The following is a 14,649-nucleotide window of genomic DNA, read 5'->3' on the forward strand; positions in this document are numbered from 1 at the left end:
CAATACTGTGTAGCCTGGCGACTTCATATGTTGTCGGACCAACTTGCTGTGATGCTGTTCTCAGAGGTTCAGAGAACTTGCCAGGTGTGTTTATTCACCTTTGTGTTGTTAATTTACACACCTTTTTTACCTTGTGGAGCAGCGCAGTGGTGCTCTGGTTAGCACTGTGGCCACTGTTGCCCCTAGGTGTGTGTGTGTGTGGTTGTCCATCTTTGTGTGTCAGCCCCGTGATTGGCTGGCAATCAGTTCAGGGTGCACCAGTGCAGTGACGGGATAGGATCAGCTGTGCGACCCTGACGGTATAGAAGATGGATGGAGGGATGTTTACCTTGTGAAAATGTAAGATTTGTGTCGTGACACATTTGTAGGTCTGTTTCCCTTGAATTGTCGAACTACTACTACTACCTCAGAGCTGTTTTCTATCCATTCAGACGCACCACTGAAACATCTACAGATTAAATCATTTATTTGTGTTCCTTTCAGGACGGAGGCTTCAGAGTTCCAGTGTGCAGGATGTAGGGGTAGAACTGGAATAGAACATTCATTATTGGGTTTTCATAAGAGTATGATCACCTGGAACTAAGAATCATAGTGTCACCTCAGAATGAGCTTCTTCTTATCATTTATTTACAAAGGGAGCAGGTGTTCTTCCATGGAGTCCGCCATGTTTCTACAGCCCAGGACAGACAAACCAGGGTGGGAGGGTACAACTGGAGGGGTAATGAGTTAGTTGCCTCTTCGCTTCACTTTTCGTCCCACACTGAAAACAGGCGCACTCGTCTGGTCTCACTCAGCTCAAAAATCAGCCTGATCCACTTAGTGCTTCCCCAAGAGGCCCTGAGAACTTCAGTTGTGTCAGTATGCAGTGTTTGCCTGTTGTGTTTGTTTTCGGGATTTGTGTATTTTGGCTTTCTGCAGCATGCTTTTTCATTTGCAGCATGTTTCCATTGTAATTGTTTTCTGAATTGGCATCCTTTCAGAAGCTTCCTAATGGAAAGGTTTTGGGCCATTGTAGCACATTTGTCCACACTGTCCACTGATGCTTTAAAGAGATGGCATATTTAACAAAGAGCATTATGGTCCTTTTGAGAAAGAGTAGCGGTCATAAAAAGCTGTAGCTGGGCTTCATTCAAGTCCATTGAATTTGGAGGACGAGCTTGTCCCCAGCTGCAGCGTGTTTCAAATGCATTAATATTTCTGCAATTTAAAAACAAAATACTTGCCAGCTCGTTGTGTTAAAATTTAGATTAGTAAACGCATGTAATTGGATTGTACAGTGTGTGCAGAGCGTTATCTGTAGCTGTATAATTTGGCTGTACTGCAGAGAGGGCTGAACTCAGCAGATGGATGGATGCTGTCTCTTGGCACCTTCTCACCGCCTGTGTGTGACAGCAGCTGAACACGCCTCATTTACGAGGGTAGAGAAGAACAGTGCTTTCTCTTTACGGTGACTCTCCTTCCTCATCTTCAACCCCGAAATTCACTTTGCAGTGTGGAGAACAGGCACACAATCGATTGAACAAAATCGTAAAAGTTCACGGTTTAATCCAAGGACGGGTGAGAAAATCATCCTCAGTGCATCTCCTCACACTGAACTTGATTATGACAACTACGGTCTTTTTGAATTTTGCTGATACCTTGAAGAAATTGTTTTAGTGTAATGTTTTATCATATGTTCCATATAATCCAAATAAAACTTAATACATTCACTGTGATTCTGTGTTTTAGGTGGGATTAGTTATTTCTTTAGGCACTGTGCTTGTCCCACGTTGTCCCACGACTGCTCGTATTATGCTGAATATATTCCTACCTCACAATCTTTTATGCTTTCACTGACTCTGCAGGAATCCAGTTGCGGCTCTTTAGAATTCAGCCCCAGTTTATTTTGAGCAAGCAGACCGGTGGCGTCTCAGATATCTTAGATCAGAGTAGCAGTCTGCTGTATCTTGCTACTGTTGTTGAAACTCTAATATAAATTAATGAGTGAGTTCAGAGGAAGAGAGATTGTGGTAACCATGCAAATCTGCATCATCACACTCAGATTCTGCGTCCCAGCACTCCAAGCCTCCTTACGAGCTTTAACCACAGCAGGTCTTAACAGTATGTGACATTTTCAACTTTTCCTGAGTCTCCTTTAAAAGCCCCTGTGGTCCCTGAGGCATGTGATTACACTTCAGACTGAACTTCTGTGAAGACTGCGTGGCAAAGACGACAACCGACGGTGTCCTCTCTGTGCATGGGGTTCCGCATAGAACTGTAGGTCACACAACACCGGGTGTCCTACTAAAGATCTTTTTTTTGTTGGAGTCACTTCAGGTCCACAGACGTCATTCTTTTTCTACTCCCCTTCCTTTCACCCGTATTCTCCGATAAAGGTCACTCCTTGCTTGAATGTGAATGTGGTCTTTGCAAGTTGAGGGATGTGGAAAGAGAAAATAAAATGGCTTTTTCTTATCTGCCACTGGAGTGCTCGGCAAATGGATCTGTCCTGCGGCCGGTCTCTCTCTTTTTCCTGGCAGATGAAGCGTCGGCAGTCTCTTGATATCCGCCAGCGATGGCGTCATTTGGAGCAGCAAGGTTGCACGAAGGTCGGGTAAACACAATTAGGCTGCCGACCTGTCTCCGTTGGACAGAAGTGACAGGGGGAGTTGGGTATAAGTTTAAGTGGCAGATACTGCATAACCGCTGAAGGAGGGGAGGATCGACCTGTCTGGGATGGGGTAACGTTTCATCCTCCCTCTGCTCCCCAGAGGGAGACGAGCGAAGAAACACAGAGATCAGTTGTCTGTGGGACTGTTTCATGCTGTTGCACCTGATGGATGTGGGTATTCATACTCACAAAGACCTCAAGAGATTGTTGAGTATGTTTTTTGTTGTGAACGATTCTTATCTAAAAAGTGTGTTGCAGCTCACTCACTTTTTGACGCCCTTTGATATGAGCTTGTGCCACCTTCATAAAGTTTAAAGGTACACTATATGGACAGAAGTATTGGGACAGCTGACCATTACACCAACAGAGTCTTTAATGACTTTGCACAGTCAGCTTTGCAGCTATAGCAGCTTCCACTCTTTCCACAAGATTTTGGAGTGCTTTGTTTTTTCTTTGTAAGTCTGTTTTTTGGACTTACAGAGAAATAAAATAATAAATTCAGTTATATATTAATGTAATTCACTGTAAATACATGAGCTAATAACAGTGGCAGTACGAGTAGTAGCAGCGCCTCCACTTTGCAGCACCCTTAATGTTTACATAAGCACATTCATGCAGCCTACATATGGACGAGTCATTTCTTCTGCTTTTAATTTACATTTCATTGAAGCATATGTGATTTATTACTTTATTATGTACTTTTACTGCACCTGTGTCATACCAAAATTTACTGTTGCTTTGTCCTTTGGTTAATGACCGAGCAAACAAAAGATGAAACGCTGACCCCCTAACTTTTAATTAACTTTGACCATGATCAACTATATAGAGGCTGATTAGCATTTGAGGCGTGATTGCTGTGAGAGTTCATTAGCTCGCTCTGAGATGGAGGGATAACAAATACTATTTCTGATTTATATCCCGGATTGATTTATGCAATTATCTACCCAGCGGGCTTTGCCAGGGAGTCCAGTGAAAGTTGTCCTCCCTCTGTGGATTTCAGATATCAAATCGACATCAAAATGTGGTGAAAGATGTGTTCAACTGGGAGGACTTGATGGTATTCATGAGTTTTTCACCTCCACCTGTCTTCGCAGACGTCTGTGCTTCTCTCAGCGCAATCACCAGCTTGTCTCTCGTAACTGAGACAAACTGACAAAAACTTATTTCAAAAGTAATATTGTTCAGAGCCATAAAACGAGTTCATATCGACTGTTCGATCCACTCAGGCGCTCCGAGTGTGTCCTCAGTTCATTGAGCCTGGCTTATCATTTATCATCAGTTTTTTGTTGTTGTTTTTTTTTTTTTTTAAGCCACATTGAAAGATTTGACTTGATGTCACAGATTAGATTCACTGGATGAGATTTTTATCCTGTGGTTCAGTCCAGGCTAAAGTCTACAAGGTCAAGGAAGGCAAAAAAAAACCCTTTTTATTTCATTTTTTATTCCTAAGAGGATTGCTTGTCTTTGACACGGTGCCACAGACTGCCCTTAAAATTGATATCAGGGCATTAGGGTGATTGAAATTAGATTTTTAGCTCATGTATTTGCACATTTTGCAAAGCTTGTCTGAAAGAGGTGTTTTCTGCCTTAATGTGATGGTACGATTGCTGTATGTTTGTGAAGCACATTTAGAGTTTGTTCACTCGCACTGAAAGTCATTTGGTTTTTAGGTCTTCTCAGCAGCCTCTCCTAAAAAATGTAAATGTCCATTTACTTAACAGTCATACCTGGTAGACGGCATGAGCCTCATTCTAACCCTTATTGCTCCTCTGCCTGGCAGAGCTTCATGGCCTTCACCGCTCGTCCTTTTCACGTCTCTCCAAAGTCAACCAAGAGTCAGAAATATGCTTTTTCTTCGTACTATTTCTATCAACCAGACTTCTATCACACCTGCCGTTTTTGAGGGAGAGAGGAACATTTCCTCATTCACTAATTCTGTCATCACTTCAAACTGTCATGGAAGGCAAATAACCGATGTTTACAATCAGCCAGTAATCAGTTGTGTACAGAAAAGAGCATTTTATCAATAGACTGATAAAATAAGTTGTCATTGAATGAGTATATGTGAGAGGGATGCGATCAGTGGTGATCGGCAAGTTCCTCTGCTCTTCTGTAACAAAATCTTTTGTTGGTTTTTGCTCTCAGCATGACCTTCAAGCCTCGGTGTGTAAGACATAGTGTGTGTGTGTGTGTGTGCGTGTGTGTGAGTGAAACTTTTTGTGGATAGAAGTGTGCCGCTGAAACTGGACAATAAATCGATCACCTTCACACTTTAACACAAGCACATTCAATTTAATCAACCCATCAGCAACACTCTGATTAAAGTGAATGCATTAGAGAAACGTATGTACGAGTTACAGGGATGTGCATGGTAAAGAATTACTCAAGCATGCAAGGCGATTTATGCATCAGCTTTTTTTCTGTGAAAATTGTTTACTGAAACTTGTTGGCAGCAAAACTCAGCACTGCCCAGCTGAGGGTCACGGTGTGATTGAGCTTTTATTTGTGTTGTTTTATTGCAGCTTGAGCACCAGACCTGAAGTTGTAGGAGAGTTGTGTCACAAAAGTACACACGAGTCGGTACCCGTTAATACGGTATTCTGTCGGGAATACTGCAGTTTATTTACGTGAAAGGAAAGTGATCTTGCTTTTCTGAAACTAGCCGCCTCTCATCTCTCTCCTCCTGCAGTTCGACATGCAGAGGATCACCCTGGAGGAGCTGAAACACATCCTGTTCTACGCCTTCCGCGACCACCTCACCATGAAGGACATTGAGAACATCATCATCAACGAGGAAGAGAGCCTGAAGGAAAACTCTGGGAACTGTCAGACAGAGTTTGAAGGAGGTGAGCGAAAGTCCCTGAGCTATCCTCACACACAGGCACTTAGGCAAGCGTGTGTGTGTGTGTGTGTGTGAGATAGACCTACAGTGTGTGCTGGGTGTGTAGTGAGAATGAAAGTAATCCATGCTGTCAGGAAGAATCTGAGATGTACAGCCAACAGAGTCACAGCGCACCTGCTGATTTATTGATTTGGGGCTGGTGGCAGGGCCCAGCGTCAGCTGGTCACCAGTTCAGAAGTGGCATGGATGAAATATGCATGACCTCGCTCTGCAAAACTAGCCATCCAAGATTTATGGAGAGCAGCGGAGGGTATTCAAGGACTTTTCACTCTCTTGATATAAAAATGTGAGTTTTGTCTCTTTCAAACAGTATTTTGTGTTTTCATTCACCTGGTTTAGATTTGGACTCAGTGAGGCAGCATTTTGAGTCTTTTTGGGAACAAGAACAAGACTGAACATAAACTGAATTTACATTAAACATTTACAATTTGATGGAAAATGAAAGTTCTGCATCATCCACGTGTGCAGGGCACCGTGTCAACACTCATCTGCATGGCTGTGACCGAGTGGATTCTTGCTGCTTTTAAGCAACAGCTCTTATACTTTCAAATGAACGCTTTTGTGAACGCTGCTCATTCACCCCTCACTGCCCTCTTAGCACGTCCATGTGAGTCACACTCTCGGGCTGTCCCACAGTGCGAAGTCCAAACACATCATTATGGAGATTAATGTAGAAAACAAAATTGAAAAATTTTAAATTTAAAATAATAATCTTGAACCTTTGGCCATCTAGTGACATTTTCAGTGCTGACTAATGCTGTGTTCCCACAAATGTGTAAGTAGAAATGTCACACTGAAAAATGTTAAGCTGCATTATGTGACATTATTGATTATACCTTGCCTGATGAAATGCGTTCTTTCAAATCATGCATGCATGCCATCCTAAAAATGCACTGGCATCCATTTTTCAGCAACATTAATCACATGAATTTGGGTTGTAGGACAGCCTGAGCCATAACATTCCCAGTTCCCACATATCCTGAAGGCAGCATGATTGTGCACGGTCCCAACCTACTCTGTTATGTAGTGAGACACTGTGAGACACAGAAGCAACATTGATATTACTGCATATGAGATTTTTCTTTCCAGGCAAGCTTGTGTAAATTCCTTCTGTGGGCTAACGTTATGCTCAGAGGCCAAATAGGACCTTAATGTACCTCCTCACCAAACACCTGCCCGTGAATCAGGCCTGTCCTTAAGAGAGCTAACATGGCCGACACTGGCGCCAGTGAGAATGGACACAGATTGCACCAGCACTCTATCAAGGGTCTTAAAACTGGTGTGGAGGGATGACAACATGATGTTCCTACTGGGTTTATGATGAAGAGTGACCGCCGCAGGATCAGAACAGTCATGTATGTTGGCCTCAAGGTCCATGAGTACCACCTGCCACACAGGGACACCAAAATGTGCTCAGTCATGGAGAAATCAATGCAGTGTGTCACAGTGCGATTCACACGGAGTACAATTCATCATGCTGCTCTGGTACTTATTGCTTCAGTTCACTGATATATGAGGTAGCATAAAAGGCTCTTGATTTCCCCCTGGCTTCACCTCACTCTGGAATCAATATGGTGTGGAGCTGAAAAACAACAGAATAAAGAATGTAACCGCTGATCCATAGAAGTTCACCAGGCATTGATTCATCGCTGAACAAATTGCAGCAATAGCGTAAAAAGCCCAGCGAGCGATGGCGGAGTAGCAGCTGTCCGGGGAGTGCCTGGAAGCCCGACGCGGGCCTGAAAATCAACTTTGATCCATGAATGTCACAGCTGCCATACAGGTCTATGTCTGTAAAGCCCCCCCCCCCCCCCCCATCTACGCAATATGTTTAACTTGTGTTTGTTTTTGATGTGCACCTTCATGATTTTGAAGTTTCATAAACTTGAAATCGATTTTGCTATTGCTGCTCTGAGTACAACAAAGTCTTCTGGAGTACATTGCATGTATGATTGGATAGTTTGCAACTTGCCTGTTTTTCCTCTTAGAAAATATAAATCTTTTTTGTTTTGTGGGAAGCATAAAGGGGCTGTAACTCGTAGTCTTCGTAGTGTATTTACACCAGAGATCCTACTTAAGGTTTTGGTACAATCTCCTAAACCAAGTGAGTGAACAGCCATAAGTCAGCATCCTGGAAACCAGCGTACACTTCATTAACTTCGTGACCACAGCGGTCCTCTGAAGAAAGTCTTTTGTGGATATCTGGCAGTGGTGTAGTTACTTTGGGCAGCTGAGGAGGTGTTTTACGAGGCTGACTGCAGGTTCAGGCGACTGGACCGAGAACTAATGTCTGGACCACAGCTCTCCTCCCATCCTCGCAGTCCGCCAGCAGCTGAACACACGGTCTTTCCATTGACAGCCTCTTCAACCCGTACTGACTTATACAACTACAGACAGACCGTTGAAATTTCAATAGAACTGCATAAAACAAAAATCCAATTTAGCAACTGTCATATTCAGCCTTCAAGACATATTTTCTCTTCGTGCAAGACATTTGAAAGATAATTTCAAACAGTGCAGTTTCCTTTGTCTGGCAGTTTTCTTGCAATGATTGTCAGTGTCTTTAAAGTTTTGAGGCATCAATGTGAAAGAAGTTCTAGTCAATTCCTAAAACAGTTAAAATGATACTCAGCTACATCATCTCAACCCAGATGGTTTGGCTTGATTTAAAGAAATCAAACTCAGTTTAAATGACTCAGTTTTGGGAAGATTTTTGTGTTGCGCCACTACAAAGCGTCACAGCCTCAAAGTTAGAGGAGCAGCTTGTGGCCAGGAGATTCCTGGCTCAACTCTCAGACCCACAGGATGAAACTGGATGGAGAAAGTGAAACCTACCTGCTCCTTCATTTGTATGAGGCAGTTTCAACTTGTGGGTGTAAGCATATTCGGATTTAATGTGAAAAAAAGACATATTGTCCACTGATGTGTACAAACTCCAGCTTGGATGAAAGCTCAGCATCCATTCAGTGTTGAGTGATTGAGATAATCCATTTGGCTAACAATCACTTCTGGTTTTATATGATGTGAGAGTCTGGGAGAATATTTTTCAAGTCGAGATTGCCCACTAATGACGCCGTCTAAACTCCCAAAATGGTGCAATCTCTGTCCTAGTTTGCACATTGCATTAGTTTTTTTTTTTGGTTTTTTTTTTTTTGGAATAGCACTCAAGAAGCATTTTTGATGACTTCAGTGCTTTCTAAATTGAGAGTTAAAAATAGAGCGAGTGTGAGCCATGTGGCTGTGGGTCATTGGCCCGGTGTCTCTAATTACCGCGACTCGGTAAAATCATCTCAGCGATTCACAGTCCGCCGATCTGCTGCGGGGAGGAAGAGCTGCTGAGTTACCAGTTGGTGCCGGAGGTTGATTGAACCAGAAAATGATCTCATAGAGAGAGCATAAACTGCTGTTATGTGAATGTGCACATCAGCTTGGATTTCTTCGGTCCTTGAGTTCAGCAATGGTGACTTTTACTTGCACTCTCTGATCTCTGGGCTTTAAAGTCTTATGGTGAATTTAGCTGCAAGGTATTTATGTGCTGTGCAGGAAGCATGAAGCTTCATCATTTTTTTAAGCCATGACAATATCCTAATATCTAGTCTAGCCCCACTGATATACTTGAAGGTACTTCAAGGATTTAGGATCCTTGAAGTACCGTAGGATTTAGTGGCATCTAGCGACATGGCTGCAGGTTGCAACCAAGGGAACATCTCTCATCTCACCCCCGCCTCATCCTCATCTATGGTGGCCGCTAAGAATGCAAAAGACCCTTTCCAGAGCCAGTGTTTGGTTTGTCTGCTCTGGGCTGCTGTAGAAATGTGTTGGTGCAACACAGTGGACTCGGTGGACCAGAACCTGCTCCCACGATATAAAAAGGCTCATTCTAAGGTAATAAAAATGCAAGGCGTCTTAGATTCGAGTGATTATACTCTAATAATGAAAACATAATTATGAATCTGAATGCTGCACAATGGACCTTTCAGTTGGACAAAAGAGACTGCACTATTCCTTTTATGCATCAAGCTCCAAACACATTCAGTCCCACATTTTTCTATAATTCAGCTAAATGACGTCTTTCATGAGATCTTACCTGCCAAACCTCACACCTCCATCTTGTAACGCAAGATTTCTTTTAAGAATATTGAGTGTGAAGTCTGAGCAGAGATAACATCGTGACATTTATTTGTTCAGACTTTAGAAAGCTCCCTTTACAGGCACAGCAGACCTTCAGCAGCTGCTTTCACAGACTGCTCACTAGTAAAACTGAGTGAACTGAACTTCATGTGTAAAGTCAGCAGAGTGCCCCTTTAAAGGGGGAGTTAATTAGGAATATCGTGATCAAAACTTTTCATTCTAATTTGTTTTTATGTCATAGTTTAAACTGGTTGTGTCTTCACATGACATCAAGAGGATTCATGAACCAGAGACACCTGAAACGCACAAACTACCTGTTCACTGTACAAACGTTGGGCAGCTTGTTGTCTGGTCAGGTAGAGATCCGGGCAGCAGTGAAGTGCGATCCATGTTATTGCAGCCTGTTAGCTCTTTGTGGAGAATATGGAAATGAGCTTCAGTGCAGAGCTCAGTTTACTGTGTTACGTTAGCGTTCCAAGCTTCAGATGTCAATATCCATTTTCCAATAACTCAAACCCATCTTCTGCACTTACAAGTGCCTTCTCCAAACAAACCACAGTGCAGATCTCTTGATAGAAGAGAGCACTTGTGTTAAGGTACCTTAGTGCTGTTCTTTTGTGATCAATTCAAGGACACGTCAAACTTAATCGAGTTGCTCGTCTGTTTCTGTTTGTCTCCTCCTCAGTTCACCCTTCAAAGAAGAACCGTCAGACATGCGTGAGGAAGAGCCTCATCTGCGCCTTCGCCATGGCGTTCATCATCAGCGTCATGCTCATCGCAGCCAATCAGATGCTGAGGAACGGCATGGAGTAGCTGTGAGCGGGGAACGAGCCAGCTTGCATGTGCATGCCAGTGGGTGAGGTCATATCCCTGTTGATAGGAAGAGAACTGTAAGGAATAACACTGAAAATAATCAGCGACAAAATCCGTTTTGGGAATTATTCTTAGTTTCTTGGGTTTACTTTTTTTTTTGAACGAGTGGCACCTCACCACCCGACATCCAATGAAACCGTGAAGCCAGCATGAGGGGTCATGCAGGACTCCTCCCCCTTTACTCTGACAGGGACACTCAAGGGCTGACATTACACATAACATGCTGTCATGTCTGTTTGCCTGATGCAATAAAAATGTAAAAAAAAAAAAAAAAATCAGTGCATGAGTTCAGAGCTGCTCGCTTTACCAGCAGGCGAGCTGTGACGTGTGTGTCTACAGATCTGTCACCCACCAGGGGTCTGATGAGCTAGCAGGGCTGCAGTCTGGTCCCCGAGAGGGAATAAGAGGAAGGGAACAATTGCCCTCTTATTATAGCTCCTGGAAGGATGATGGCAGAACGCGTTGCCACTCAAGTAGAAGGATTTGTACGTGTTAGGTCACAGCTCCTGGAGCTCTCATGGTGCTACGATACTTCAGCTCTCCAACTTTCGTTTCCAACTGCTGAGTCCGTGGGCTGGTATGAGGTGCTGGCATCAGTTCATCAGCCCTGCAAACCAAGCAGTGAAGCGAGCAAAACGTTAAATGGTAACTCCAGGCTTGTGTTTTGGCCTTGCGATATTCATGAATGAGTGCCCTGTAAGTTTGGTTTTGGATCTTCTCCTTTTCCTTGGACACTGGTTCAGAGTGAATAGAAGAGGTTGTCCTATTGAAGGATAAAAAATCCACCCTTTCAATGCTCTTGCACTGTTATAGACCATCTGTCGGTGGTGTTCACTGTGCTCCTGGAGTTTTAATTCAGCTTTTGTTTGGCTTGTATATCCCTTTTTCCAACATTTCCCCAAAATAGGTTAGGACAACCCTCAGAGAACCGGTGTGAACTCGTCGTATTGAGCTGTGTGTCAGTGTGAAGGTGGAAAGAGAGATGACGAAGAGCAAAATAGTGAGATTTGGTTTTCCACCCAACAGAACCTGAATTGAACTTTAATTCAAATGTAGTACGACTTTGCAGATTTCTGCCTGTAATTCTGTTAAACGAAGCTTTTGCTCTTCGAGCCCTTGAACGTATCATTGGTGTTTTAAATACTTTGACATCATTCTGCTCTCACACTTGGCACCATTTGGAAACATGCGATGCCACTTTGTTTTGGCAGTCTTTCATGAAAATTTGCTGAGGATTAGAAGGCACATCACCAACAACAGAGTTGTTTAACAGTGTTGAATTGTTTTAGGGTGAATTTGTTTGTCCTTCAAATCGCTGCGACTCAAGTTGATGATGTGTAATTTAGTGCTGTGAAAAGTCAAACCCCCTTTAAGTTTCCTGCACAAGTCATTGTGCTCAAAACGTTCTAAATTTAAATAATTTAAAGTTTCTGTTTGTGATCTGTGCATTATTATTTTTTATTAGGTTTACGTTATGTTTTTTAATGTATGCATTTGATTAGTTTGTGCTACACTATGGCACCATTTTACCAATGTTTCATTTATATTTAATCATGGAAATTAAAATCATAAAAATCACCACAGATGTAGGCCACAGATATCAAGAAATCAAATCATTCCATTTGAAATCATATTAAAGCATGACACATCTGTATAACCGTGGGGGGACGGGGGGTTAACTTTCTCACAGCACTGACCCATTTAAAGACACGTCCTGGTGTGCAGGTTCCCGCTGAGGTCGGCTCTGAACTCGTGCACTGGCCCTCATGGCAACATGTGAACCCAGCCGGGGCTCACAAACACCCACATTATCAAGTGCATGCGATCGAGTCAGCGTCTCCTGTAAATACAGTAACCCACGTCTGAAGTGTGTCCAGTGTCCGTTTGCGGGTGTACAGTGTCTTTGTATGTGCATGAGTGTCGGCGCTCTCTGCTCACTCGGGTACAGAGGTGCAGGGAGGGAGCTCAGCAGACAGAGAGGCGGTTGCTTCATCACAAACACGTCAGACGTAGGCGGCGAAGGCCCCTTCTGCTTCCTCTTGACCCTCTCGCCAAAGCCATAGAACTCTGCAGAGGTGAACCGGACAACATCATGTAGACGCTTTCCCCTGTTCCCACGTGGAAAAACGGGATCAAACCCGCCTTCTTTGGCAGAAATACGCCTGTCGTATTGGATTTGGTTTGTTCCTGTTATTGTTTTTGCACTGTGCCCGTCATCCGTTCCAGTAAAAGGACGAGGAGGGCTGTGGTTATGTGCAAGAATGCCATCTAGGGGCGAAGTGAGATCACATAGTCCATGCTGTTCTCCCATCACAGTGTTGGTGCATCTCGCTCCCTGAGCATCATGGGGGGACTCTCACAGCATCCTGTTCACTACGTCTGGCAATATAGTTGATCTTAAATGTTAAAATATGAGGATTTTTATGTATAATGTATAGGTTGACTTTAATCTACCGACACTGCAAGTAGAGCAGCACTTGTATGTGAAGACATATTTAAAACGGTGTGTTTGTAGGAATAGATTTCTTGCCTATGGCAGAAAAAGTCCTCTTGAACCTGTAAAAGGTTTCATTCATAGATGATTTATCAATATTACATTTTGGAGACTGAATAAAGAGTGCTTTGTGCAAAAAAAAAGAAGTATACAAAATCTTGTAGGTCACACTGGTTTAGATTTTTTAAAAATCTTAAAGGAGTCACTGATAAAAAAAAAAATAAAAATTCTTTTTTTTATCTGTCAATCTTGCAGTACTGGTGGAGATCACCAAATTCACAGCGAGTCACTGCTGCCATGTAGTGGCTAACTGGGAAAGTGTTTTATCCTTAATTTGTTCTTCGAGAAGAACTTTGTCTTTTACATTTTATTTTCCTGCAGTTTTGTTTCTTCTGGGGTTTGAGTTACAGTTACTGTGGTTGCAGTTCTGCTGTAATCAAACTCTCCTGGTCCCTGCAGAACGGTTGCATGTCTCGATCACCGGAGCACCGGAGAGTTTTATTTTGGAGGGGAACCACAGTGTCTCTTCAGTAGCATGGTGGTTGGATCTCACGTGTTTTTGTTACGTAACTTTGTACATAGCTAACAAGACAGCATATCTATTAGACAAGCACACACTATACAGACTTTGCATGTGCAATATTTAAAGATGTAGACTATAGAAAGACTTTCAGTTGTACTATTTATTAGAGGCGTAATAATTGTGAAAATGTAAATACAGAAGTCTGTACAAAAGTCAAAGGATTAAGCATTGAGGCAATAAAACTGTGTTTTTTAAAATGCTGGACTTGTGTGTGCTTGTTATCAAGGCAGGTGATCAGTTCTTTATCAGAATATCCGCTCGTGGGGATCAAAAGTTTGTACAAATGTGCCTAATAAATTGGCCACTGAGTGTTGACTTTCTATTCGTGACCACACTGAGGCCACAAGAGGGTAGCATCAGGCACTGGGCTGGTGAGGCTGCACCAAATCTCCTAAATCAGCCACATGTCAGGACCATTTTGAACCCAGTGAGGCAATTAGATGTTTGAGTTTGTCCACGACGTGCATATTGTAATATCAATATCCACGTTAGTCCAGTGCTTGTGACATGTATGTGTAAAGCCTAACTTGTGCTGTGACTGTTCTCGATAATAATAATAATGATGATGTATGTGTTGCCGTTTTACACAGATGATTGCAGCTCTTCATCCACCGACAGCAGGTAGGGGTCACAGGTCTGCTGCAGACACTGACCTACAGTCAGCTAACCAAACACAGAGTCATATGGTGCAAATGACCTGATCATTTATGATAACACTGTTGTCTGCTCACAGGCAGATACAGAAGACCTCAAGTGAGGACAGTAGCATAACTGATCATGTCATTTCAAATTATTTCACTCACAGCGATGCAGTAATGTAACTAAATCTGATTTCACCTCCAAAATAATGTTTGGCGGTTATTCCAGTCACACTCAAATTTAATCATCATCTGAAATTATCCTCTTTTTGCATGTTAAAATAGGCAGATTATGCAATTTTCTGTCCCTGTAGGATCCACCTTGCTGTCTGTCCAGTTCATTTGATCAGAACGTCCTGGGTGTTATTTATGGTTGAG

At 42.8% G+C, this 14,649-nt stretch overlaps 1 protein-coding gene across 2 annotated transcripts in view; it reads left to right on the forward strand.

The window, feature by feature from the left end:
• Positions 1-14,182, forward strand: part of caln1 (calneuron 1) — a 49,858-nt gene extending 35,676 nt beyond the window's left edge. The window contains exons 5-6 of one of the 2 annotated variants that reach the window (XM_046389886.1): positions 5,340-5,496; positions 10,369-14,180. In XM_046389886.1, coding sequence (XP_046245842.1) covers positions 5,340-5,496; positions 10,369-10,496 — 285 coding nt within the window. In that variant the 3' untranslated portion in view covers positions 10,497-14,180. Of the gene's footprint in view, positions 1-5,339; positions 5,497-10,368 lie in introns of both variants that reach the window. The other variant, XM_046389885.1, reaches the window with a different exon arrangement.
• The last annotated feature ends 467 nt before the right edge of the window (positions 14,183-14,649 follow it).

Source organism: Scatophagus argus, chromosome 5, assembly GCF_020382885.2.
Source record: "Scatophagus argus isolate fScaArg1 chromosome 5, fScaArg1.pri, whole genome shotgun sequence".
NCBI classification, from domain to species: domain Eukaryota; kingdom Metazoa; phylum Chordata; class Actinopteri; family Scatophagidae; genus Scatophagus; species Scatophagus argus.